Source organism: Oncorhynchus mykiss, chromosome 10, assembly GCF_057628025.1.
Source record: "Oncorhynchus mykiss isolate SJ-2025 chromosome 10, ASM5762802v1, whole genome shotgun sequence".
In the NCBI taxonomy this organism is placed as follows: Eukaryota; Metazoa; Chordata; class Actinopteri; order Salmoniformes; family Salmonidae; genus Oncorhynchus; species Oncorhynchus mykiss.
In genome coordinates, this window is record NC_143031.1 from 36,204,993 (window position 1) to 36,230,952 (window position 25,960).

The 25,960-nt window shown below is 42.6% G+C and overlaps 1 protein-coding gene and 1 pseudogene across 4 annotated transcripts in view; one reads left to right on the plus strand and one right to left on the minus strand.

Moving 5' to 3' along the window:
* LOC110533758 (THO complex subunit 2) overlaps positions 1-25,960 on the minus strand; it is a 65,560-nt gene that overhangs the window by 27,107 nt on the left and 12,493 nt on the right. For all 4 annotated transcript variants that reach the window (XM_036990130.2, XM_036990129.2, XM_036990132.2 and 1 more), the window contains exons 4-18: positions 22,325-22,376; positions 22,115-22,185; positions 20,573-20,694; positions 19,845-19,978; positions 19,353-19,513; positions 18,838-18,930; positions 16,904-17,059; positions 15,634-15,806; positions 15,143-15,338; positions 14,964-15,005; positions 14,680-14,810; positions 9,255-9,356; positions 3,180-3,264; positions 408-501; positions 180-260 (exon numbers count right to left, since the gene is read on the minus strand). In XM_036990130.2, the coding sequence (XP_036846025.1) occupies positions 180-260; positions 408-501; positions 3,180-3,264; positions 9,255-9,356; positions 14,680-14,810; positions 14,964-15,005; positions 15,143-15,338; positions 15,634-15,806; positions 16,904-17,059; positions 18,838-18,930; positions 19,353-19,513; positions 19,845-19,978; positions 20,573-20,694; positions 22,115-22,185; positions 22,325-22,376 (1,693 nt within the window). The remainder of the gene's footprint in view (positions 1-179; positions 261-407; positions 502-3,179; positions 3,265-9,254; positions 9,357-14,679; positions 14,811-14,963; positions 15,006-15,142; positions 15,339-15,633; positions 15,807-16,903; positions 17,060-18,837; positions 18,931-19,352; positions 19,514-19,844; positions 19,979-20,572; positions 20,695-22,114; positions 22,186-22,324; positions 22,377-25,960) is intronic.
* Positions 13,399-14,517, plus strand: LOC149980010 (uncharacterized; annotated as a pseudogene).

Consider the following 25,960-nt stretch of genomic DNA (forward strand, 5'->3'; position numbering starts at 1 on the left):
AGGGTCATGTTCGGTAGGGCACACTGTAGTGAAACATTTTGTACCGTAAAACGAAAATCTGTGTTCTTATTGGACAAGTTCAGGTGGTACCTCCCTTTTTCACACCATTTCTAAATATTTTGTCCTGAACACAACCCAAGTCAAACACTCCCCCCAAATTGCTGTAGTAGCGAACTCACTCTGAAGCCAGGAGGATATCGTAGTGTCATCATGTTTCATCTTCTCTTTCTCTGGATTGGCCAGCGCTTCAATAATGCAATCTATGGTGTTCAATGAGTTAAGGTGCACAACACGGCAAGTCTTAATACATTCTGACTACTATGGCTGGACTAAAGCATTCCAAATACATAGTTAAAGTACTGAATGTGTATAAATACATGAGTCACAAAATGGCAGAGTAAGGATACAGGCCATGACATCATAGTTGAGTGAGGTGAGGTACTTGAGGGAGTCTACCACTGGACCGATGAGGTTGTCATACCACTGGATCTGAGACAGGATCTGAGAGAGGAACAATAATACAACACAGACCAGAGTGAGGCTCTCTCCACTAGCCTACCTATTGTTCCTGCAGTAAGGAGGATTCACCATCTTCATCAAATGTTTATCATTTATCTGCAGAATCGCCAAAAAGCCTACCTGTATGCAAATTAGGGAGACAAATGACCGATTCAATTCGGTAGGCTACTGACGAGTCACTCACTTTAACGTCACTGTCTGGCAAGTCCTGATGGGACTTCAAATCGAAAATATAATATAAACAAGATCTTTAGTTTACTTGTCCAGACCCGATAGCATGGACTTAACTAGGTTGTATGATTTATGAATGGCAAGGATATAAGGGATCGACTTTATTCAGTCGGTTCAACACCTTTTAGAAACTAGTCAAGCTTGCTATTTGTCAACCACAGCACAGTAAATTGCCTATGCGCCACCACTCTGTAGCTGCATGTGAAACACACCAGGGTCCAATGTTACATTTTTTTCCTCACTGGCCCGATTGGGCCAGTTGGCCAAGAACTCTGCTGGCCCGAACAGAATTTCTACTGGTCCAGACATGGTGTAGTTCTTAAATGCATTGCAGTTATGCAGGGCTAATAGATTGGCATGCGTTCTCCCTATATTCAGCTATTAATAGACTTATTTTGGTTAATATGATATGTATTTATGTATATATTAAAAAGCTGTGTAATTTAATTTAGCTTTGCAAGTCATTACTCTATTTTTAGAAACAAAACTGAATGCAATGCAATTCTAAAGGATGTTGTTTTGAGATTTTAAAATAGGACGCTGCCCCTTAAAGACAAACATTCCTAAAGAGATAGACTAGCCAAGATAAATGCCAGGTGTCTTTTTGTTTCCTAGTATGTTCACTATTGAAGGTTTACTTTTGTAAATCACTTTGCCTAAAATAAATAAGTTTAGCGAGTAGATTGCTATTGCTAATAACTCTTCAGCAACCGCACGACTATATATAAAACAGTTAAAATCTGAGGCCCCCGCAAGACCCTAACCCGCGAATATAGAAAATGCGCTGTAGGCTACAGTCAGAGGGCAGAACGAGTTTGACAGGGGGTGCATGTTTTTTGTGTGCCTATTTTCGATATATTTCTGCTTATAATTTCCGATATTTTGGTAAGCTATGTGTTAGTCAACTTGTCTATAATTAGATATATGCAGCTTCTCTTCTGTCATTATATGTTGCTCTAGATCAGTTATTCCCAAACTGGGGTACGCACAACGCCGTCAGGGGTACACCAAATAAAAACGTGATCCAAATGCGATTTTCTCTTCACATTTTCAAACAGTAGATTTACGTTTTCCAACGGGGCTATACATTTGGGTGAGGTTTTTATCTCGCCTCGTAGCCTCGTTTCACCAGCAAAAATAAAATTAAACCATCTAGTGTTCAGCGAAATAACAACACAATGTCAAATACAGGTAGCCTAGTCAAATAGTTAACATTCAATCACATTAACCATTACTCTCTCATGGGAAACCTTCACTCTCGCACAGACATTTTAGAAACATGACACTTTGAAAAATAAGCCACAGGAGTTTTTGAGAGAGAGTAAGACAACTTTTGAGTAGTAAGACATGAATAAAATCAACAGATACCATTAATAAGAAGGGGCTAGAAGAGTCTTATATGGTAAGCTACTGAGTGGCTAGGACAGACAAGTGTGGTGGATGAATCAGAATTAGTTGGGTAACATAAATAAGTTGTTTTATTTACATAATATGCTTATGTAAATACTTGTCATTAGAATGTTTCCCTTTGGACTAAAGGGTTGGCAGTTGCACGTATCCCTTCTCAGCTAGGGCTCAGTCCTTTGGGGCCCAGAGAGGGGAGTGGTCAGGCTTGTCTTCATATGTGAATATATCTGTTAAACCATCTGGTGCTATGCAGAATATCAGAAGGGGAGGAGGACAGAATGGAACATTGTCTTCACCTATTCTTAAACCATGTGAAGGGATGGCGTGATTAATGGGGAACCAATTAATTGTCTCCACAATGTCTGTATGCCAGTCACTCCCTCCTTTTCCCATGGGGGGGGGGGGGGGGGGGGGGGGAGTATGGCAGTGTATGGAACCATTGTATGTACCCTCTGGGTGTACTTGAGATGGGAGTATCTAGAGTTGACAATTGATATATACCATTGGATGAGTTCATGTTTTTGTACTATGAAGTACGTACCAGGAACGAGATTAGAACCTCGTCTTAGAGACCAAACTGAACGATAATTTATAGCTAATGCTATCTGGCTATGGGATACTCCTCTCTCAAGTAAAAGGACCTTTGTGAAGAGTTCCTAAGATCTGTGGTTCGTCATGTAAGTTGAGAGGGGTGTATCTTGGCTATAAAAGATCTTTCTATTCTTATGTAGGGACTCTCATAATTCATTATAGACACTGAATTGATCTGAGAGTCAAAGGGCTATTGTGAATAACTCTGACTGGTGTGTGGTTTGATAATATAGGAAATTGCTATGAATCAAGCCCCATCCTATTGTGGAGGACTTAATTATTCCTGCTTCCGCAGATTTGACTCAGACATTACTGGGGGAAAAGGCCACAAAAAATATACAGACAATGCCTTCAAACAAACAAACACTGTTTCACAACGCATCAGTGACAGTAGGTGAATAGAAGATCATAACATTTTTGAGAATACATACATAGTCAAAGAGGATGGTGGGGTTGCTATGGCTCAGCTTGCCTATTTGCCGCCCAGATGGTTTCACATTCTCTTTGGTCAATCGCCTGGAAAGAAACAAACAAAGAAAATAAGCAAAGAAGGAAGGAAAGAAGGAAGGAGGAAAGGAAAGAATGGAAGGACAGAAAGGAGGAAAGGAAAGAATGGAAGGAAAGGAGCAATTTAACACATTTATTGAAGTATCTTGCAAATATACATGAACCCTGTAAATTATGTGGCACCATTGGTTTGATGGTTAGGCTAGATTGAAAAATATTATTTAGTAGAACAATTTACAACTAATGAACTTGCACTCAATGGTTGCATGCTTCATGCTGATACACATGTATCAAAATGATATTTTGTTCCCACTCTCACACAACATTATTGACAAAATTATACTTAGTCAACAAAACTAAGGAAAGGTACATTTTGGGCAGGAACCATACTTTTTGTGCCCTATATGAGTTTATCCCATGTGCAACTCTGTTGTTTTTGTCGCACTGCTTTGCTCCATCTTGGCCAGGTCGCAGTTGTAAATGAGAACTTGTTCTCAACTGGCCTACCTGGTTAAATAAAGAAGAAATAATTTTAAAAACTAAAATAAAGTAGGTAGCAAAAGCACCACCACCAGGGACTCCTTTCCTACTGTGGTGCTGCACAGTGCACTGCACACACACACTGTATACATGATGCAGACCAGGGACAGGCACGACACATTCATTAACTTCCTTGTTCTCGTCTTCGTTAGCCACCTTGTATTGACACGGAGCAGTGGTGACATGTCATTCAGCAGAGCTGTATCCATATCAAAGGGTATGGTTAATGACGTCCAGGCAATGCTCCATTTTCATGATTAATAAGCACTGGACTAAAAGCACTGACATCCTTCAGTTAATTACACAAGCCTAAGAAGCAAATGTATTCAGTAGCAGCAACTTATGTAACAATGGTTTGTACAACATGGGGCTAGGGGCTGGTGAGAGGGTCAAGGACCTATGAGAGCAGGGCAGGGCAGCAGGCCAGAGGAGCAGGGTTGGAGTGCTGCTATGCTAGCCTCATAAATCTGACATGGATGGGAGTAGTCCACTTGAGTGCATCTGCAGAGCAATCTTCTCTAATCCCCCCACACCCCCTGCCTTCCAGAGCTGCAGGATGTCAGCCCTCCATCACCACTTTATCCATTAGTCTCCCCTCTTACAGAATGAACTGTTCCTTCCCCCATCAGACAGAGTGATGCAGGCTGGGTATATTCCCTATCACCAACACCACCACACAGCCTCAGGGTAATTCCTCTTGTCAAGGTGCTCACACACATACAAGCAATCAGTGGCAACAGCTTCACAGGAGCCAGAGCGTTTACAAAACCTGTGTGTGTAGGGGGAGCACAACCTGGCTGGCCGAGCACTGTTCCTGCCGGGTGGGATCCAGCAGAATATTGATGACTCGGGGGAAAGGAGGCCTGCTCCATACCCAGCTGCCAGCTTCCATTAAAATTAATGTAGGGACAACCTTTTATTTTCTTCTGTTGGGGGGGGGGGGGGTAGGCTTAGGGGGGTTAGGGTAGGAAACAAACCATGGCTTCCCAGAGTGCCTGCTCTGTCATACAGTATCACACAGCCCTGAGGTGCTCGGCTTTCTGTGTGGCAGCAGTGGTGGGAAAACTTCCAATGTCCACTGGTACAGTACAGTACAGGGAAACATGAGGCCTCAGGCACAAACATTGAATAAACATGTACTTCCACTCATGGAAAACATGTATCATACAGCATTACTGTGAAAAGCAGTAAATATGAGTAGCAAATACTATGCATGTACAAGCTACCATGAAGTGCCATTGGAAATGCATTGGATATCATTTTAAAGTGACAATCTGGAATTAGTATATTCTATCCTTCAGCCGTTTCCCAAAGCAAGTGACAGGGTGACCACTGTGTTTTAAATCCCGAATGCCTCCATTAAAGCAATTGTGCCAAATTCAAATACACTAAGGATGTTTTACAGCAAGTGTGCTGATCAGGTGCTTATCATTCCTAATGCAATGAAGACAGTTGCTCTTAGGACATGTGTACAACATTTTTACTGTGCTAAAATATCATATTGCTCTCCAAGTATTACAGCCGTAAGAGATGTGTTGACATGTAGTCCTGATGTTCATTAGGGTGTGAATGGCTGAACCTCAGCACTAACCCCACAAAGTCCAGTGTTTCGAAAATAAAACAAAAGTAGGCACCCAACCCAGCCCACATCTGCTATTACGAGTGTTGTACGTGCATGCGTGTGAGAGTGTTGTACGTGCATGCGTGTGAGAGTGTTGTACGTGCATGCGTGTGAGAGTGTTGTACGTGCATGCGTGTGAGAGTGTTGTACGTGCATGCGTGTGAGAACGTTGTACGTGCATGCGTGTGAGAGTGTTGTACGTGCATGCGTGTGAGAGTGTTGTACGTGCATGCGTGTGAGAGTGTTGTACGTGCATGCGTGTGAGAACGTTGTACGTGCATGCGTGTGAGAGTGTTGTACGTGCATGCGTGTGAGAGTGTTGTACGTGCATGCGTGTGAGAGTGTTGTACGTGCATGCGTGTGAGAACGTTGTACGTGCATGCGTGTGAGAGTGTTGTACGTGCATGCGTGTGAGAGTGTTGTACGTGCATGCGTGTGAGAACGTGTCTTTTTGGCAGTGGGAGTAAAAAAAGAATTGAGAACGGCATTAAATGAAATATTACTCGCCCGGTTAGTGATACATGACATGCTATTTTATCAAATCAATTCTCTGTAATTAATATTACCTGATTAAACTAATAATGTAAATGTAATTAACTAGGTAGTCGGGGCACCACAAAATAATTTTTATAGAGCGGTTGTCTTCTGAATAAACTCTTAAAAGACCTGGTAATCTTTTATAATGGCAGTCAATTATCAATCGTCACCTTATTAAGTCTCATCTGAACGTCGTAAAATTCTTGGTTATCTTCACGAACCCTGGCTAACAAGTAGAATCAGCAATACAACATTTGGTTTAATTAGTTATTTACTAAATACCAAAATAATCACAGAATTAGATATACACAGGATGGATCATACATTGATTATTAATTATGTCATACATGAAAACGTCCTTAGCGGACGGAACTGATATGACGGCTGGTTACACAAAGAAAGGGGTTTGGGTTTGAATGAAAGAGCAGGAAGACTGAGGAACAAAAGGATTGGGTCTCTATCGGACAGTAGCTATGCTATCATAAATACAGAATCTTATGCATTCTAAATAACCGCCCATTTGGAAAAGGAAAACGCAATAAATATTTACTCTGAGCTGTGCTTCGATAGATTGGTCGAAGATGGAAGGCTGTGTTGCCCAGCAGAGATCTCCCTTGTCCTTTGTGGTAGAACGGATACATTGTAGTACCGTTGCCGTGTGGTAGAACGGACACGTTGTAGTACCCTGTCTTTCTGAAGAGATTGAATGTTCTTTCCTAGCCCACGTTTACAGCTGCTGCTGCTAATAACGACGTCTAGGATGTATCACTTCTTTAGTGAATAAGAGTTCAAAGTTCATACCAAGTTGCCATACTATATTCTGACTGGTATAGTCACATTCATCCTTTCAGCGTGGCGATCGTTACCTCCACGATGAAATTCACAATTTTAAACGAGTGAGCTGAGTTCACTTGTGAAACCAATTCTCTCATTTCGAAGCTAAAATTACATTTAATCTTTTCACAAATAGTTTCATATTTAAACATTTTAATTGCACAACAACTCCATGTGAATCTGATAACTAGAATGTGTCGACTTCCCAAAATGCACTCTGTCGTCCTATCATCAGTAATAATGTCTCAGACAACAACTGATCTGACATATTCTGTATAAAACACATGCGGTCAACCCTCAGTGGCTCAGTCTGGAGAGCTACTGGGTGGGCAGGCTTTTGATCCAGCCCTGCTCAAACACATTAGAGTTCATTTATCAAGGTCTGGTTGAACAGCTCATTTCTAAAATGTGGTTTGTTAGAGGGAATAAAACCCAGTAGCTCTCCTGGAGGATGGTTGACCACCCTTGATGTAAAACATTGCGACATTACATCCAAAGACGTTTTAAGCCTTTATAAAATAATTAGCTCAAAGATCAGATGGCTATGGTAGGCTATAAATATTTTTTATTCAGCTGAAGCAAGCCCAAATATTTTCTTCAGAAAATGTATATTTTCTTGTTTAGTCATCTTTCTTAGAAGTGTTTACATTGCAGGCTGACTAGCATCTATTGAGATGCAATGTCCCATACATTGGATGCCCCAAATAAATTGAAGTATCTACAAAACAAGTTTTGAATTGGCTACCTAGTTAGTCTGTTTTTTTATTGCCTCTCTCCTTGAGCAACGGCCCACTCTCGCACACAGACACTCTAAAGTGTCATATTGTAATCCTGGCTGATATGTTTTTTAAACATTTATTTTGATTAATTTCCCTGACTTTTTGGGTTTGACCATTTTCCAAAACTTTTCCAGGCCTGGAAAACACAATTGTAAAATTCCATGACTTCTCCAGGATTTTCATGACCATACGAACCCTAACACACACATAGACTTTTTTTTATACAAGTTTCCAATAGCAACCACTGAAAAATCAAATGGACAAAGTAACAGAGTTCATCTCCTAGAGAAATTTGTGAGACACACTGACTGGTTTTGAGGGGTTTCCTAGAGATACTGCTACATTATACTCAAGGGGCACAGGCTGGACACCTGATTTCGGTTAGATTTTATTTAACCAGGCAAATCAGTTAAGAACAAATTCTTATTTACAATTACGGCCTACCAAAAGGCCTCCTGCAGGGACGGGGATTAAAATATATATATAGGACAAAACACACATCACGACAAGAGACAACACTACATAAAGGGGCACCTTACAAAATAGCCTCCAACACTCTACTCAGCAAACTGGATGCAGTCTATCACAGTGCCATCCGTTTTGTCACCAAAGCCCCATATACTACCCACCACTGCGACCTGTATGCGCTTGTCGGCTGGCCCTCGCTACATATTCGTCGCCAGACCCACTGGCTTCAGGTCATCTATAAGTCTATGCTAGGTAAAGCTCCGCCTTATCTCAGCTCACTGGTCACCATAGCAGCACCCACCCGTAGCACGCGCTCCCGCAGGTATCTCTCACTGGTCATCCCCAAAGCCAACACCTTCAGCCGCCTTTCCTTCCAGTTCCCTGCTGCCAATGACTGGAACAAATTGCAAAAATTGCTGAAGTTGGAGACATATCTCCCTCACTAACAATAAGCATCAGCTATCTGAGCAGCTTACTGATAGCTGCAGCTGTACACAGCCAGTCTGTAAATAGCCCATCCAACTACCTACTGTACCTCATCCCCCTATTGTTTTTATTTGCTTTTTTTGCTCTTTTGCACAGCAGTATTTCTACTTGCACATCATCATCTGCACATCTATCACTCCAGTGTTAATTTGCTAAACTGTAATTTCTTCGCTACACTTGGCCTATTTAATGCCTTACCTCCTTACTCCATTTGCACACACTGTATACAGACTTTTCTATTGTGTTATTGACTGTACTTTTGTTTATCCCATGTGTAACTCTGTGTTGTTGTTTGTCGTCGCATTGCTTTGCTTTATCTTGGGCAGGTCAGTTGTAAATGAGAACTTGTTCTCAACTGGCCTACCTGGTTAATTAAAGGTGAAAAAAAATGTACCTAAGACAACATAGCATGGCAGCAACACAGCAGGGTAGCGACACCACACGTGTATGTGACCAATAAAATTTGATTTGACAACAACATGGGAGCAACACAACATGGCAGCAGCACAAAACATGGTAGGGCACATACAACAGCACAAAAACAAAAAGGTAGAGACAACGGATGCCTGAAAAGTTTTTTTTTAAAAAGGAACCAACGAGTAGTGGGTGTAGAAACGTAACTTCTAAGTGCCACAACCACACATTGGATAAAACAACAGGCACTTTAAATAACTGGTATGGCGGTAGCTAGGTAAGTAGGTAAGTAGGTAGGTAGGCGTAGCAGCGTGACTTACTTCATGATGTATTTAGCTCTGTCCACAGTCTGAGCTTTGACCTTGACCAGCAGTGGGTGGCTGGTGTACGTCTCGTTCTTCCACTGCCCGTATAGCCGGTACCTGGGGACCACAGGTAGAACAGAGGTGGGTGTGTTAACACTGACATATCTAATAGTACACACACCAGGACCAGCCTGGGACAAGGACCTTTCAATACCAGAACACAACAGGGCGGAGAATAGAACAATTCCTGTAAACCCACATACTCCTGTCTCTGTGTGGGCTTTGTTTTCTCCATAAGATGGACTCAAAACGGCTGGCCAAACATGTCAGTTCAAGTAAAAAATGGCACCGCTATGATTGTGTGTGTGTGTGTGTACAGTGCCTTGCGAAAGTATTCGGCCCCCTTGAACTTTGCGACCTTTTGCCACATTTCAGGCTTCAAACATAAAGATATAAAACTGTATTTTTTGTGAAGAATCAACAACAAGTGGGACACAATCATGAAGTGGAACGACATTTATTGGATATTTCTAACTTTTTTAACAAATCAAAAACTGAAAAATTGGGCGTGCAAAATTATTCAGCCCCCTTAAGTTAATACTTTGTAGCGCCACCTTTTGCTGCGATTACAGCTGTAAGTCGCTTGGGGTATGTCTCTATCAGTTTTGCACATCGAGAGACTGACATTTTTTCCCATTCCTCCTTGCAAAACAGCTCGAGCTCAGTGAGGTTGGATGGAGAGCATTTGTGAACAGCAGTTTTCAGTTCTTTCCACAGATTCTCGATTGGATTCAGGTCTGGACTTTGACTTGACCATTCTAACACCTGGATATGTTTATTTTTGAACCATTCCATTGTAGATTTTGCTTTATGTTTTGGATCATTGTCTTGTTGGAAGACAAATCTCCGTCCCAGTCTCAGGTCTTTTGCAGACTCCATCAGGTTTTCTTCCAGAATGGTCCTGTATTTGGCTCCATCCATCTTCCCATCAATTTTAACCATCTTCCCTGTCCCTGCTGAAGAAAAGCAGGCCCAAACCATGATGCTGCCACCACCATGTTTGACAGTGGGGATGGTGTGTTCAGCTGTGTTGCTTTTACGCCAAACATAACGTTTTGCATTGTTGCCAAAAAGTTCAATTTTGGTTTCATCTGACCAGAGCACCTTCTTCCACATGTTTGGTGTGTCTCCCAGGTGGCTTGTGGCAAACTTTAAACGACACTTTTTATGAATATCTTTAAGAAATGGCTTTCTTCTTGCCACTCTTCCATAAAGGCCAGATTTGTGCAATATACGACTGATTGTTGTCCTATGGACAGAGTCTCCCACCTCAGCTGTAGATCTCTGCAGTTCATCCAGAGTGATCATGGGCCTCTTGGCTGCATCTCTGATCAGTCTTCTCCTTGTATGAGCTGAAAGTTTAGAGGGACGGCCAGGTCTTGGTAGATTTGCAGTGGTCTGATACTCCTTCCATTTCAATATTATCGCTTGCACAGTGCTCCTTGGGATGTTTAAAGCTTGGGAAATCTTTTTGTATCCAAATCCGTCTTTAAACTTCTTCACAACAGTATCTCAGACCTGCCTGGTGTGTTCCTTGTTCTTCATGATGCTCTCGGCGCTTTTAACGGACCTCTGAGACTATCACAGTGCAGGTGCATTTATACGGAGACTTGATTACACACAGGTGGATTGTATTTATCATCATTAGTCATTTAGGTCAACATTGGATCATTCAGAGATCCTCACTGAACTTCTGGAGAGAGTTTGCTGCACTGAAAGTAAAGGGGCCGAATAATTTTGCACGCCCAATTTTTCAGTTTTTGATTTGTTAAAAAAGTTTGATATATCCAATAAATGTTGTTCCACTTCATGATTGTGTCCCACTTGTTGTTGATTCTTCACAAAAAAATACAGTTTTATATCTTTATGTTTGAAGCCTGAAATGTGGCAAAAGGTCGCAAAGTTCAAGGGGGCCGAATATTTTCGCAAGGCACTGTACATAGAGTACCAGTCAAAAGTTTGGACACACCTACTCGTTCAAGGGGTTTTCTTTATTTTTACTATTTTCTACATTGTAATATAGAAGAGATCAAAACTATGAAATAACACATCATGCAGTAACCAAAAAAGTGTTAAACAAATAAAAATATACTGTATTTTATATTTGAGATCCTTCAAAGTAGCAACCCTTTGCCCCAATGACAGCTCTGCACACACTTGGCATTCCCTCAACCAGCTTCATGAGGTAGTCACCTGGAATGAATTTCAATTAATGACCGTTCATTGTTTATGGGTCATTGAACAAGCATGGGAAACAGTGTTTAAACCCTTTACACTGAAGATCTGTGGATTTTTACAAATTATCTTCTAAAGTCAGGGTCCTGAAAAAGGGACGTTTCTATATAGTACCAGTCAAAGGTTTGGACAAACCTACTAATTCAAGGGTTTTTCTTTATTATACATTGTAGAATTATTGTGAAAACATCAAAACCATGAAATAACACATGGAATCATGTAGTAACCAAAAAAAGTGTTAAGCAAATCAAAATATATTTGAGATTCTTCAAAGTAGCTACCCTTTGCCTTGATGACAGCTTTGCACACTCTTGGCATTATCTCAACCAGGTTCACCTGAAATGCTTTACCAACAGTCTTGAAGGAGTTCCCACATATGCTGAGCACTTGTTGGCTGCTTTTCCTTTACGCTGCGGTCCAACTCATCCCAAACCATCTCAATTGGGTTGAGGTCGGGTGATTGTGGAGGCCAGGTCATCTGATGCAGCACTCCATCACTCTACTTCTTAGTCAAATATCCCTTACACAGCCAGGAGGTGTGTTTTGGCTCATTGCCCTGTTGAAAAACAAATGATAGCCACACTAAGCGCAAACCAGATGGGATGGCGTATTGCTGCAGAATGCTGTGGTAGCCATGCTGGTTAATTGTCCCTTGAATTTTAAATCAGTGTCACCAGCAAAGCACCAGCACACCTTCTCCTCCATGATTCATGGTGGGAACCACACATGTGGAGATCATCCGTTCACCAACTCTGCATCTCACAAAGACACGGCGGTTGGAACCAAAAATCTCAAATTTGGACTCATCATTTCCACCGGTCGAATGTCCATTGCTCATGTTTCTTGGCCCAAACAAGTCTCTTCTTCTTATCGGTGTACTTTAGTAGTGGTTTCTTTGCAGCAATTTGACCATGAAGGCCTGATTCACACGGTCTCCTCTGAACAGTTGGTGTTGAGATGTGTCTGTTACTTGAACTCTGAAGCATTTATTTGGGCAGCATTTTTTGAGGCTGGTAACTCTAATGAACTCTGCAGCAGAGGTAACTCTGGGTCTTCCATTCCTGTGGCGGTCGTCATGAGAGCCAGTTTCATCATAGTGCTTGATGGTTTTTGCCAATCCACTTGAAGGAACTTTAATAGTTCTTGAAATGTTCCTTATTGACTGATCTTCATGTCTTGAAGTAATGATGGACTGTCATTTCTCTTTGCTTATTTGAGCTGTTCTTGCCATAATATGGACTTGTTTTTTTTTACCAAATAGGGCAATCTTCTGTATACCAACCCTACCTTGTCATAACACAAGTGATTGGCTCAAACACATTAAGAAGGCAATTCCACAAATGAACATACCCCTTTTACCAATTTTCGCCTAAAATTACATACCCAAATCTAGCTGCCTGTAGCTCAAGCAAGGATATGCATATTCTTGATACCATTTCAAAAGGAAACTCTGTGGAAATGTGAAATTAATGTAGGAAAATATAACACATTAGATCTGTTAAAACATAATACAAAACTCAATCATTATTTTTTCCCCATATTTGAAATGCGAGAGAAAGACCATAATGTATTGTTGCAGTTTCGGGGCAATTTAGATTTTGGCCTCTAGACGGCAGCAGTGTATGTTCAAAGTTTTAGACTGATCCAATGAATCATTGCATTGCTATTCAAAATGTTGTCAAGTCTGCCCAAATGTGCCTAATTGGTTTATTGATTCATTTCCAAGTACATAACTGTGCACTCTCAAACAATAGCATTGTATTCTTTCACTCGAAAAGCTGCTGTAAATTGGACAGTGCCGTTATATTATTAAGACACTAACAGCTTACAGACGGTAGGCAATTAAGGTCACAGTTATGAAAACTTAGGACACTAAAGTGGCCTTTCTACTGACTCTGACAAACACCAAAAGAAAGATGCCCAGGGTCCCTGCTCATCCACGTGAACGTGCCTTAGGCATGCTGCAAGGAGTCATGAGGAATGCAGATGTGGCCAGGGCAATAAATTGCAATGTCCGTACTGTGAGACGCCTAAGACAGCGCTACAGAGAGACAGGATGGACAGCGGATCGTTCTCACAGCGGCAGACCATGTGTAACAACCTGTGTAACACCTGCACAGGATCGGTACATCCGAACATCACACCTGTGGGACAGGTACAGGATGGCAACAACAACTGCCTGAGTTACAACAGAAACGCACAATCCCTCTATCAGCGCTCAGACTATCAGCAATAGGCTGAGACGGGCTGGATGGAGGGCTTGTAGGCCTGTTGTAGTAAGGCAGGTCCTCACCAGACATCACCGGCAGCAACGTCACCTACGGGCACAAACCTACCGACGAGACAGGACTGGCAAAAAGTGTTCGTCACTGACGAGTTGCGGTTTTGTCACACTAGGGGTCATGGTCGGATTCGCGTTTATCGTCGAAGGAATAAGCGTCGCGCCGAGGCCTGTACTTTGGAGTGGGATTTATTTGGAGGTGGAGGGGCCGCCATGTCACAGCATCATCGGACTGAGCTTGTTGTCATTGCAGGCATTCTCAATGCTGTGCGTTATAGGGAAGACATCCTCCTCCCTCATGTGGTACCCTTCCTCCAGGTTCATCCTGACATTACCCTCCAGCATAACAATTCCACCAGCCATACTGCTTGTTCTATGCGTGATTTCCTGCAAGACAGGAATGTCAAGTGTTCTGCCATGGCCAGCGAAGAGCCCGGATCTCAATCCTATTGAGCACGTCTGGGACCTGTTGGATCGGAGGGTGAGGGCTAGGGCCATTCCCCCCAGAAATGTCCGGAAACTTGCAGGTTCCTTGGTGGAAGAGTGGGGTAACATCTCACAGCAAGAACTGGCAAATCTGGTACAGTCCATGAGGAGGAGATGCACTGCAGTACTTAAAGCAGCTGCTGGCCACACCAGATACCGACTGTAACTTTTGATTTCGACCCCCCCCCCCCCTTTGTTCAGGGACACATTATTCAGTTTCTGTTAGTCACATGTCTGTGGAACTTGTTCAGTTTGTGTCTCAGTTGTTGAATCTTGTGTTGTTCATACAAATATTTACACATGTTAAGTTTGCTGAAAATAAATGCAGTTGACAGTGAGAGGACATTTATTTTTTTGCCGAGTTTATATACTTCTCACCTGTGCTGGTAAGGGAACAGTTTGAAGAGGCCCCAGAGTTCTTCTGACATGCAGGCGTTACACTCCATTAGAGAGAGCGAGGGCAGCAGCACCTGGTCTGCAATGCTCAGGAAACAACTCAGCAACGTGTCCTAGGAGGGAACAGCAGCACATCAACTACCAGAGCACAGACCACAGTGTGTGGATGCATATATTCTATTTATTCTCTGTGCATTCCTCTTACTGACTAGCACAACAAGGCTGTTCCAAGTCACTTCTTGGTCTCATTTACTTTGATAACTCACCATTTTGTCCTTGATGTGGTCATTTCTAGCCTCATTTTGGTACTGTAGAACAAAAGAGGACAATTAATGAGATGAAGCCAGAGTATGAGATGTTATGCCAATTAACGTTCCTTTGGGGATCAATTAAAGCATTACTTATCATCAATCATCAAATGGCAAACTGATGGTGGGGCCTGTACCTCTTTCATGAAGCCCTTGCCCAGTCGTACTATCTTGGCAAAGAGGATGGGGTCGTGGGAGAGGTGAGGCCCCAGGTAGCAGAGCATGCTGAACACGTCTCTACGTAAGTCCTCAAAGCTCTCGGCAGGCCTTGGGGCCCGCTTGTTCCTCAGGGGCCTCATCACACAGCCCTTGGCCCCTTTGGGAACCCCGGCTCTGCAAGGGAAACACAGGTGAGACAGGGCATACTAAACACATCAACATACAGCCTCCAGTGCTCTAGTGTGAACCGGAAGTGGTTCTGTTTGTGGTTGTCATTATGTCTGTGTGCTTTCTGTGTGTCCCTACAATTGAATGAAAGGCTGGCATCAGAGGAGGTTATAGTCTGACTGGCTGTGTATGTACACTCTGGCATGTCGTGCTGCAGTGTATGTAGGTGCGTGTGTGTGCATCTCTTTCTTCCACCAGTGTGTGAAGAGCACTAAGTGAATCTGTGGGAGCGGGCAGACACCTGCGGTACAGCGGCTCCACAGTCAGGTGCAGCAGCTGGCACAGTGCCAGGGCGATGGCCTTGTGAGAGGTGGCGTAGAAGGCAGGCATCTGGTCCATAATGCTCTGGGCATGGTGCCAGTCTCCGATCCTCAGCAGCGCTTCCAGCAGGCCCAGCTTCTGGTTATCAGGAGGCTGAGCGGAGAGGGGGAGATACTGAGTGTGAATGTGTGTGTGTGTGCTTGAGTGTGTGTGTGTGCGTGTGTTTGAGTGAAGCTCAGGGCAATTGGAGCAACAGAAGCAGTAGTTAGAGAGCAGCTCTTCCTAAGTCCTTAGTTTATGACTGTCAGTAATAAACTAGCTGAGGGATCTCACACAGTACAAAGCAGGCCCATTAAAAGAGGTTACGGAGGATTTGCAAACACAAAGCCTAGTCAGTAAATCCCGAGACGTCATTTACTCCAGCAGCAATGGATGGGAACAAGGAAGTGAAGAAATCCCTCATCCTATCTGACGCTGCACTTCATTTGTGTGTGACTGACACAACCAACTGTGACACAGCACAGTAACAAGGCAGTGCTGTCAGGGAGAGGCTGTGACCGTGGGATGAGAGAGCTAGCTAGAGGACAAGCGGATATTCTGCTCCTTCAATGTCACACTGTCTTCTTTTTGCGACCAGGCTATTCTCAAAATGTGCCCTCGTCTCACACCGTGGGGTTCATTTTGAAATGTTTTTTAAGCCACAGCAAAACTATTGTTGAAACAGATATTCACGCAATTTAGCATTAGCATGACGTGGGCACCCAGTTGACTGAGATGCAATCTGACAATCCAGAGCTTGGGCTGGAGGCTGGAGTTATTTTAGAAACATGGCCCACAAAATCCTTCAGTGTTGCTATTCGTTAGAGTTAGCGCGTGGGATGGTGATAGGGGGTGGAGAAGGGGGCCGTGTGGAGTCTGTACGTTTAACACGTCTGTGGCCTGACCGCTGCAGCGCTACCTAACAGACCTCCTCTGGTCCATCAATCACTGCCTGTACAGTCTATCTGTGGTCCTCAGTATCAGACAGACACTGATTAGCACCTCGTTAACACACACACAAAAATAAAGCATTTCCTTTGCCTTCAGCTACACACTGAGGCAGCCTTACAATGACTGGGATTCATCATGGAAAACAAAGAAGGACACTTGATGGAAGTAGTGCTTAAGTACAGAAGCAGAACTCAAATGTGCAGACATGTTTTTCCAATGGTAGAAATATATGTTGAGTGATGGTCATGAGATTGCTTTACCTTGTCGTTCTTCTCCTCCTCTTTCTCTTTCTCTCTCTCCTTGTCCTCCATCTTCTCGGAGGGCACCACCACCATGGTGAGCTTGCGGGCGATCTGCTTGGCCTCTGTGATCTCTCTCTTGTGCTCCTCTACAATGCTGGCATCCAGTGGCATCAGCTGGGAGGGCAAGGCAGAGGCACAGAGGACAGGACAGACTCAGTCATATGTCAGGTCACAGCTTACAGTACAATGCGATTCCATTTTCTTATTGGATCACCTGCTGCACAATCGGGCATTCACTGAGGACAAACAATGTTAGTCTTAAACCTTATACAGTGCATTCGGAGAGTATTCAGACCTCTTGACATTTTCCACATTTTGTTAAATTACAGCCGTATTCTAAAATGGATTACATTATTGTCTCATCAATCTACACACAATAAAGCAAAAACAGTTGACATTTTTGCAAATGTATTCAAAATAAAAAACAGAAATACCTTATTTACATAAGTATTCAGACCTTTTGCTATGAGACTCGAAATTGAGCTCAGGTGCATCCAGTTTCCATTGATCATCCTTGACATGTTTCTACAACTTGATTGGAGTCCACCTGTGGTAAATTCAATTGATTGGACATGATTTGGAAAGGCACACACCTGTCTATATAAGGTCCCACAGTTGACAGTGCATGTCAGAGCAAAAACCAAGCCATGAGGTCGAAGGAATTGTCCGTAGAGCTCCGAGACAGGATTGTGTCGAGGCACAGATCTGGGGAAGGGTACCAAAAAATATCTGCAGTATTTAATGTCCCCAAAAACACAGTGGCCTTCTTCATTCTTAAATGTTTATTTTTTTGTACCCCCTTTATCTCCCCCAATTGGTAGTTACAGTCTTGTCCCATCGCGGCAACTCCCGTACGGACTCGGGAGAGGCGAAGGTCGAGAGCCATGCGTCCTCCAAAACACGACCCTGCCAAGCCGCACTGCTTCTTGACACACTGCTCGCTTAACTCGGAAGCCAGCCGCACCAATGTGTCAGAGTACACACCGTCCAACTGGAGACCTTGTCAGAGTGCATGCGCCTGGCCGACCACAGGAGTCGCTAGAGCGCGATGGGACAAGGACATCAGGGCCGGCCAAACCCTCCCCTAACCCGGACATCGCTGGGCCAATTGTGATCCGCTTCATGGGTCCCAAGATTATACTTTTTGGCCTGAATGCCAAGCGTCACGTCTGGGGGAGACTTGGCACCAATCCTATGGAGAAGCATGGTGGTAGTAGCATCAAGCTGTGGGGATTTTTTTCAGTGCAGGGACTGAGAGACTAGTCAAGATTGAGGGAAAGATGAACGGAGCAAAGTACAGAGATCCTTGATGAAAACCTGCTCCAGAGCGCTCAGGACCTTAGACCGGGGTGAAGGTTTAGCTTCCAACAGGACAACAACCCAAGCACACAGCCAAGACAATGTAGGAGTGGCTTCGGGACAAGTCTCTGAATGTCCTTGAGTGGCCCAGCCAGAGCCCAGACTTGAACCCGATCAAATATTTCTGGAGAAGCCTGAAAATAGCTGGTCAGCAACGCTCCCCATTCAACCTGAGACGATCTGCATGTAGCGTCATACCCAAGAAAACTTGAGGTTGTAATCGCTGCCAAAGGTGCTTCAACAAAGTACTGAGTAAAGGGTCGGAATACTAATGTAAATGTGATATTTCAGTTTGATAATTTTATTTTAAAATTAGCATTTAAAAATCTAAGAACCTGTTTTTGCTTTGTCATTTAGGGGTGTTGTGTATACTGTAGAATGATGAGGGGATAAATACGATTTTATGCATTTTAGAACAAGGCTGTAACATAATAAAATGTGGAAAAAGTCAAAGTGTCAGAATACTTTCCGAATGCACTGTATATAAAATTATATTTATACGTGACACAAAGTGTGAGTAGAGAGATGCTTACATGCACATAGAGGTCCTCCAGCTCTATGAGTTTGTGGTGGAGAAGGGCGGCAGCAATGTGGTAGAGTGAAGTAGGGGTCTCTTCATTAGGCTCCTGGGGGAGAGAACAGTCAGAGAATACTCATTATGTACTGAGAAACAGCTAACGGATGGGGGGTCTAGTACAGATCAATATAGAAATTGACTCGGCTGTCCTTTGATCCCCAACTTGGAGCTAAAGTGTGTATTCCAGTGCCGGGCAGCATTACTATTCACATCTGGTCTGACTGCACCATTTTTCCTCATTCCTGCAGGTCAAGGGAGAATAGCTGGAGAAAATTCCAAACCTGGGCAAGACTTATGTTCTCATCAATAAGACCTCGAAGTCTTTTCATTTAAATTGTTTATGGATTTCTCTGCTTCTTGTGCAGGTAGCTCCTCACAAATACCCATTTGTACAGTTTCTATGTGGCAGGTTTCAGACAGGCTGCAGAGTGCAGACAGTCAATGTCCAGTGGGGAGTCTGCTCTCTCTTACCTGGTTGAACTTGAACTTGAAGCCCAGGATGTGGCAGAGGGTGAGGGGTTCACACATGTAGGACTTGATGAGGGGCAGGAAGAACTCATCCTGGTCAGAGCGACACTCGTACACCTCCAGGATGATGTCCAGAACGCGGTTGGGGTCCAGGTTGAAGCATCCTGCAGGGTGGAGACGGGGTAAGTGTACAAATGACATCCAAATAACACATCCCATATTTGGTACCCAAGTTATGTAAATCCTATTTGGGAGTCTAACTGGTCAGGTACTGTTCTACAACTATTCATGTCCCAGGTAACATTTGAATCCTCAACTTAAACTGTAAAAAGCACTTCTGCCAAAATTCTTATCTCCATTACTTTCAGGGCTGATCTCAGAAATTATTCATAACCGTCACAGAAAACACACTAAATCAAAGAGTGCCACAAGGGGCAGTTGTGTCTTGGCTGTAGAGAATGTGATGACAATGTAAAAAGACGAGGGGTTTCATACCTATCAGGGACTTGATGCTCTCTAGGACGACGTGGCTAGTGATGTTGCCTGAGAGGTCTTGGCCCAGCTCAGTGATCAGCTTGGCATAGCCCTCATTCTCTTCCCTTAGCAAGTTGAACTTCTGCTGCTTGTAACTAAGGGGACAGAGTTGAAAATAATATGAGGCCACACACTACACAACCATGAGGCAATTTTAGGCCCACATTTGAATGTGAATGAAATGATTATTTATTGTGTCTCTAGTGTATTACAGAGTAATATAACAATATATGGCCAGAATGACCATGTATTGCAACAAAGTAGTGTCTGAACAACAGCCTGAGAGAATATTAACAACTAAAGTAATGCAATTATCTACATTCTGTGCTGACATTAATTACATCTGGCATTCATGGCAAAGCTTTCATCCTATAGTGTAAATAGTCACGTATTAAACACTACAGCCACAGGCTGTGAGGTGGATAAAACAGGGATGGAGATGCAACCTTGGGTTAACAGCCTCTCCAGCACAGTCAGCCCAGCTGAGTAACAGATGTGCCCTGATCTATCCTGGGGATAACAGCAACTAACCCAGGTTCTGGAGGGTGACTATGTGGGTTTTAACCTTTAACACTGTTTTTAATTTGGCTACTTGGACAGACCAATTTACTATGCTGTTGACCTTTTGACACTGAACATTACCAGATTTTTGCTTTTTACATATGAAAGTAAGTCACTGCTCCACTTACAATAGCTTGGTCTTGATTTTGACGATTTTCTGGTTGAACTGATGGGCTTGCTTTATGAGTCCTAGGGACTCCAGGGTCTCTGGGTCCAGTCTCTCCTTCAGGATGGCATCTGGCACAAATAACTGAAAGAGAGGGCGGGAGGAAAACAAAAAAGTGTCATACAAAGACTGGTAAATATATCTTATATGGTTATGAATGATAGCAAATTTAAAGCGGCAATCAGCAGTTGAAACAAAAACAAAGTGTTGGGCTGAGGGATGGGGCTGGAGTAAAAAAAACTACTCTTAAATTCAGAAACAGAGCGACGGATGCAAGTACTGACCATACATGATATCAAAATGTGAGTAAGACCTTTAAACATGTCAACATTCACAAGGCGGCGGGGCCAGACGGATTATCAGGACGTGTACTCACGAGCATGCGCTAATCAAAAAGCAAGTGTCTTCACTGGCAACCTCTCCCTGACCGAGTCTGTAATACCTACGTTTCCAGCAGACCACTATAGTTTTTGTGCCCAAGAAAGCCAAGGTAACCTGCCTAAATGACTACCACCCTATAGCACTCATGACTGTAGCCATGAAGTGCTTTGAAAGGTTGGTCATGGCTCAACACAATCCTCCCAGAAAACCTAGACTACAATTCGCATACCGCCCCAACAGATCCACAAATTACGCAATCTCTATTGCACTCCACACTGCCCTTTCCCACCTGGACAAAACAGAATGCTGTTTGTTGACCAGAGCTCAGCATTCGTGCCTTCAAAACTCATCACTAATCTAAGGACCCTGGAACTAAACACCTCCCTCTGCAACTGGATCCTTGACTTCCTGACAGGCTGCCCCCAGGTGGTAAGGGTAGGTAACAACACATCTGCCACGCTGACACTCAAAAGAGTCATAGAGAGGACACGACAACGCCTATTCCCCCTCAGGAGACTGAAAAGATTTGGGTCCTAAAATCCTCAAAAGGTTATACAGCTGCAACACACCATAATTTGCAAATAAATAAATTAAAAATCCTACAATGTGATTTTCTGGATTTTTTTTTCCATTTTGCCTGTCATAGTTGAAGTTGTACATAGCTGTACATTTAATGAAAATTACAGGCCTCTCTCATCTTTTTAAGTAGGAGAACTTGCACAATTGGTGGTTGACTAAATACTTTTTTGCCCCACTGTATTTTGGATTCTGATGGGATACGACAGTTGAACAAAGTTAATGAGCCATATATATAAGAATCAACTTCTACATACAGTATCATTCATAAGTTGTTTTATTATAGATGTAGCAACTGCTGATTGCACCTTTAACATTTGTGAAGAGAATCAAACATTACTATAATATTCTAAATTCAGAGCCAATTAAAAAAGGTTTATTCTTATTTAAGCTTGAAACAAATACTGTGTGTTTTGGCCTTACAATGGGAAATACAACAGACAAAGGTTGAGTTTTGTTTGAACAATACTACCACCTAGTGAAAGTTTGACATCATTTCAAGATAACATATTTTTGCACCTGCAGTAAAAACTTGAAATATACCTACCAGACATGCTCCCACTAGCTGGGTGTAATGGTCGCGTTTGTTTTTTTCCTCCAAAGAACTGGTCTCTATGTCTGTCAAAAATTAATTGTTAAAACATAATATCATGATAACATTACAGTAATTCGCCAACTGATTAAAAAAAAAAAAAACATTTAGGCATACAAATTGCAAAGGACTGTCACAATATGCCCAAACTGGAGTTATACCCACCCAGTATACTGAAAACATCTGCTAAAATGGATGGCATGTCATCGCGCAGTTCCTGGAAATAAACAAGAAATCAGAAGCATTCAAGACATACATTATTAAAAAAGGTAAATTCTCAATTACTTTTGTTTGCTGATAGAGAAGTTCCATACGTGTCATTTAGCTTTCTTTACAAGCAAAGCACAAGGTTCAGTCTGAGATTAATGAATTGGCTGGTCAACAAAAGGGAACACTGTTTTCTTCTAGCACAGGTGCAAGTGTACCTTGTCTGCAGTAGTGGAAAAAGTCCCCAAACATCATACTTGAGTAAAAGATACCTTAATAGAAGAAAATGCCTCAAGAGAAAGGAAAGTCACCCAGTAAAATACTACTCGAGTAGAATATACTGAAGTATCAAAAGTAATTGTAATTGATAAAATATACTAAGATATCAAAAGTCAAATTAAAATTATACATCTTTTCAAATTCCTTATATTAAACAGGATCAGACGGAACCATTTCATAAATGTTTTATTTAATTACGGAGAGCCAGGGGCACACTCCAACATCATTTACAAATGAACCATGTGTTTAGTGAGTTAGCCAGATCAAAAGCAGTAGGGATGACCAGGGATGTTCTCTTGATTCAGTGCATTCGGAAAGTAGTCAGACACCTGGACTTTTTGCACATTTTGTTACATTACAGCTTTATTCTAAAATTGATTGAATTAATTATTTTCCTCATCGATCTACACACACCACATAACCACAAAGTGAAACAGGTTTTTTAGAAAACTTTACACATTTAAAAAACAATAACAGAAATACCTTATTTACATAGGTATTCAGACCCTTTGCTATGAGACTCGAAATTGAGATCAGGTGCATCCTGTTTCCATGGATCATTCTTGAGATTTCTACAACTTGATTGGAGTCCACCTGTGGTAAATTCAATTGATTGGACATGATTTGGAAAGGCTCAAACCTGGCTATATAAGGTCCCACAGTTGACAGTGTATGTCAGAGCAAAAACCAAGCCTTGAGATCGAAGGGATTGTCCGTAGAGCGCCGAGACAGGATTGTGTCGAGGCATAGATCTGCAGCATTGAAGGTCCACAAGGACAGTGGCTTCCATCATTCTTAAAAGGAAGACGTTTGGAACCACCAAGACGCTTCCTAAAGCTGGACGCCCAGCACAAACTGAGCAATCAGGGGAGAAGGGCCTTGGTCAGGGAGGTGACCAACAATCCAATGCTCACGGAGATGGGAGAACCTTCCAAAAGAACAACAATCTCTGCAGCACTCAAATAATCAGGCCTTTATGGTAGAGTGGCCAGACTGAAGCCACGTGATAGCCAAAAGGCACCTAAAAACTCTGACCATGAAAAACAAAATTCTCTGGTCTGATGAAACCAAGATTGAACTCTTCGGCCTGAATGCCTAGCGTCACCCCTGGAGGAAACCTGGCACCATCCCTATCCCATGCTGTGGGGGTGTTTTTCAGCGGCAGGGACTGAGAGACTAGTCAGGATAGAGGCAAAGATGAACGGAGCAAAGTACAGAGAGATCCTTGATGAAAACCTGCTCCATAGGGCTCAGGACCTGGGGTGAAGGTCCACCTTCCAACAGGACATCAACCTTAAACACACAGCCAAGACAACGCAGAATTGGCTTTGAATGTCCTTGAGTGGCCCATGAAATGGCTAGCTAGTTAGGGCGCGCTAATAGCGTTTCAAACGTCACTCGCTCTGAGCCTTCTAGCAGTTGTTCCCCTTGCTCTGCATGGGTAATGCTAATTCGATGGTGGCTGTTGTTGTGTTGCTGGTTCGAGCCCAGGGAGGAGCGAGGAGAGGGACGGAAGCTTTACTGTTACACTGGCAATACTAAAGTGCCTATAAGAACATCTAATAGTCAAAGGTTAATGAAATACAAATGGTATAGAAGGAAATAGTCCTATAACTCCTATAATAACTACAACCTAAAACGTCTTACCTGGGAATATTGAAGACTCGTGTTAAAAGGAACCACCAGCTTTCATATGTTCTTACATAGCACATATTGCACTTTTACTTTCTTCTCCAACACTTTGTTTTTGCATTATTTAAACCAAATTGAAAATGTTTCATTATTTACTTGAGGCTAAATTGATTTATTATATTAAGTTAAAATAAGTGTTCATTCAGTATTGTTGTAATTGACATTATTACAAATTAATAAATAAATAAATAAATAAATAAATAAATAAATAAATATCGGCCGATTAATCAGTATCGGCCTTGTTGGTCCTCCAATAATCGGTTGACCTCTAATTGAGATGGGTGGTGTGTGTTTTTTGGTGTTTGGGAAAGTGTGGCGTTAAGTGAGTGAGAAAGGAACTGGTTGTATATCCCAGAACCAATGTGTCTGTGAGCAGGTGTTGTGAGAGAGCTTTCGATTTTGTGCAGGTGAGGGATATACATTTTATAATTAATTATACATCTTATTTATTTATTGTCCTATCATGGGGAACTACATTTTTAAAATAAATAATACATCTAATTTATTTATGGTCCTATATTGATGGAACGGTCCACAACCCTATACACCCACCTGAACCTTGATGACCTTGTACCTCGCCGGTGTGGATTCCGGGTGGGGTGCCCCCACCCAGGCAGTGGCAGTGCTGGCAACACTAGCTGCAGTAACCCATGGGCAGGGGGTCACTCGGACATTCAGAGAGGGGGCATATTATTGTGGCCATGGTGGCACAACATCAAAGGTCTGACTGCACAGAGATGCTTGAGAATATGGTCACAACGGGGGACCATGTGTGGGTGTTTCAGGGGAACGGGGTGTATCTGACCTCCATCACCCAGGACGTAACAATGGTTAATCAAATCAACTAATTTTTGCCTACTTTTTGCTCAGTTTTGCCTGCCTTCTCAAACAGCTGCAACTCTATATGCATTCGTAAATCACTACCTTTCTTGAGTTAGGCTCTGGGATGGTGCAACTGTTGAGAATCTGAGACTATGTTTGGTAGTGTGTGTGGGTGGTGTGTGTGTGTGTACCACAACTGTTGCGAGGGAGTAAAAGATGTTAGGGACAATATATGATGAATCACAATAATTGCTTGCCATAATGTAATTTTGGTAATGGTGAGACTGGTGGGAGGTAAAAATCCTTTGCATAAACCGCCTACATTACTACAAATATTAATGGCTAATTATTGAAAATAACAGGATTTTTTAAAATACATATTTTTTAAGGGCTCTATATAAAATACAAATCGAGGTGAGGGCGATGGAAGTGCGTTTGATCTGCTTCTGTTCTGTGGGTGGCACTGTGTGCTCATTTCAAAGGATGGGTTCCAGTCTCTCCGGGGCCCTGGGATCCGGGGGGATCGGGGGTGGTCTGCCGGGCATTGGGATGACAACCCAACTCGGGATGATGAGTGGTTTTAGTGGGTGGAATAATGGGGACCAATTGGAGATTTACCTTGTAGCAATGCAAATATCATGGTACAGCTATATAGACACTCAATCATCATGTTACTTTTTAATGGTACGTTTACAAACATATATCATGATAAATAGAATTGAAACTTGTGTCTCATTATGGTAATTGGTGAAATAAGTATAGCCAGTTATAATTGTAACGGCTTAGCAGATAAGAAAGGAC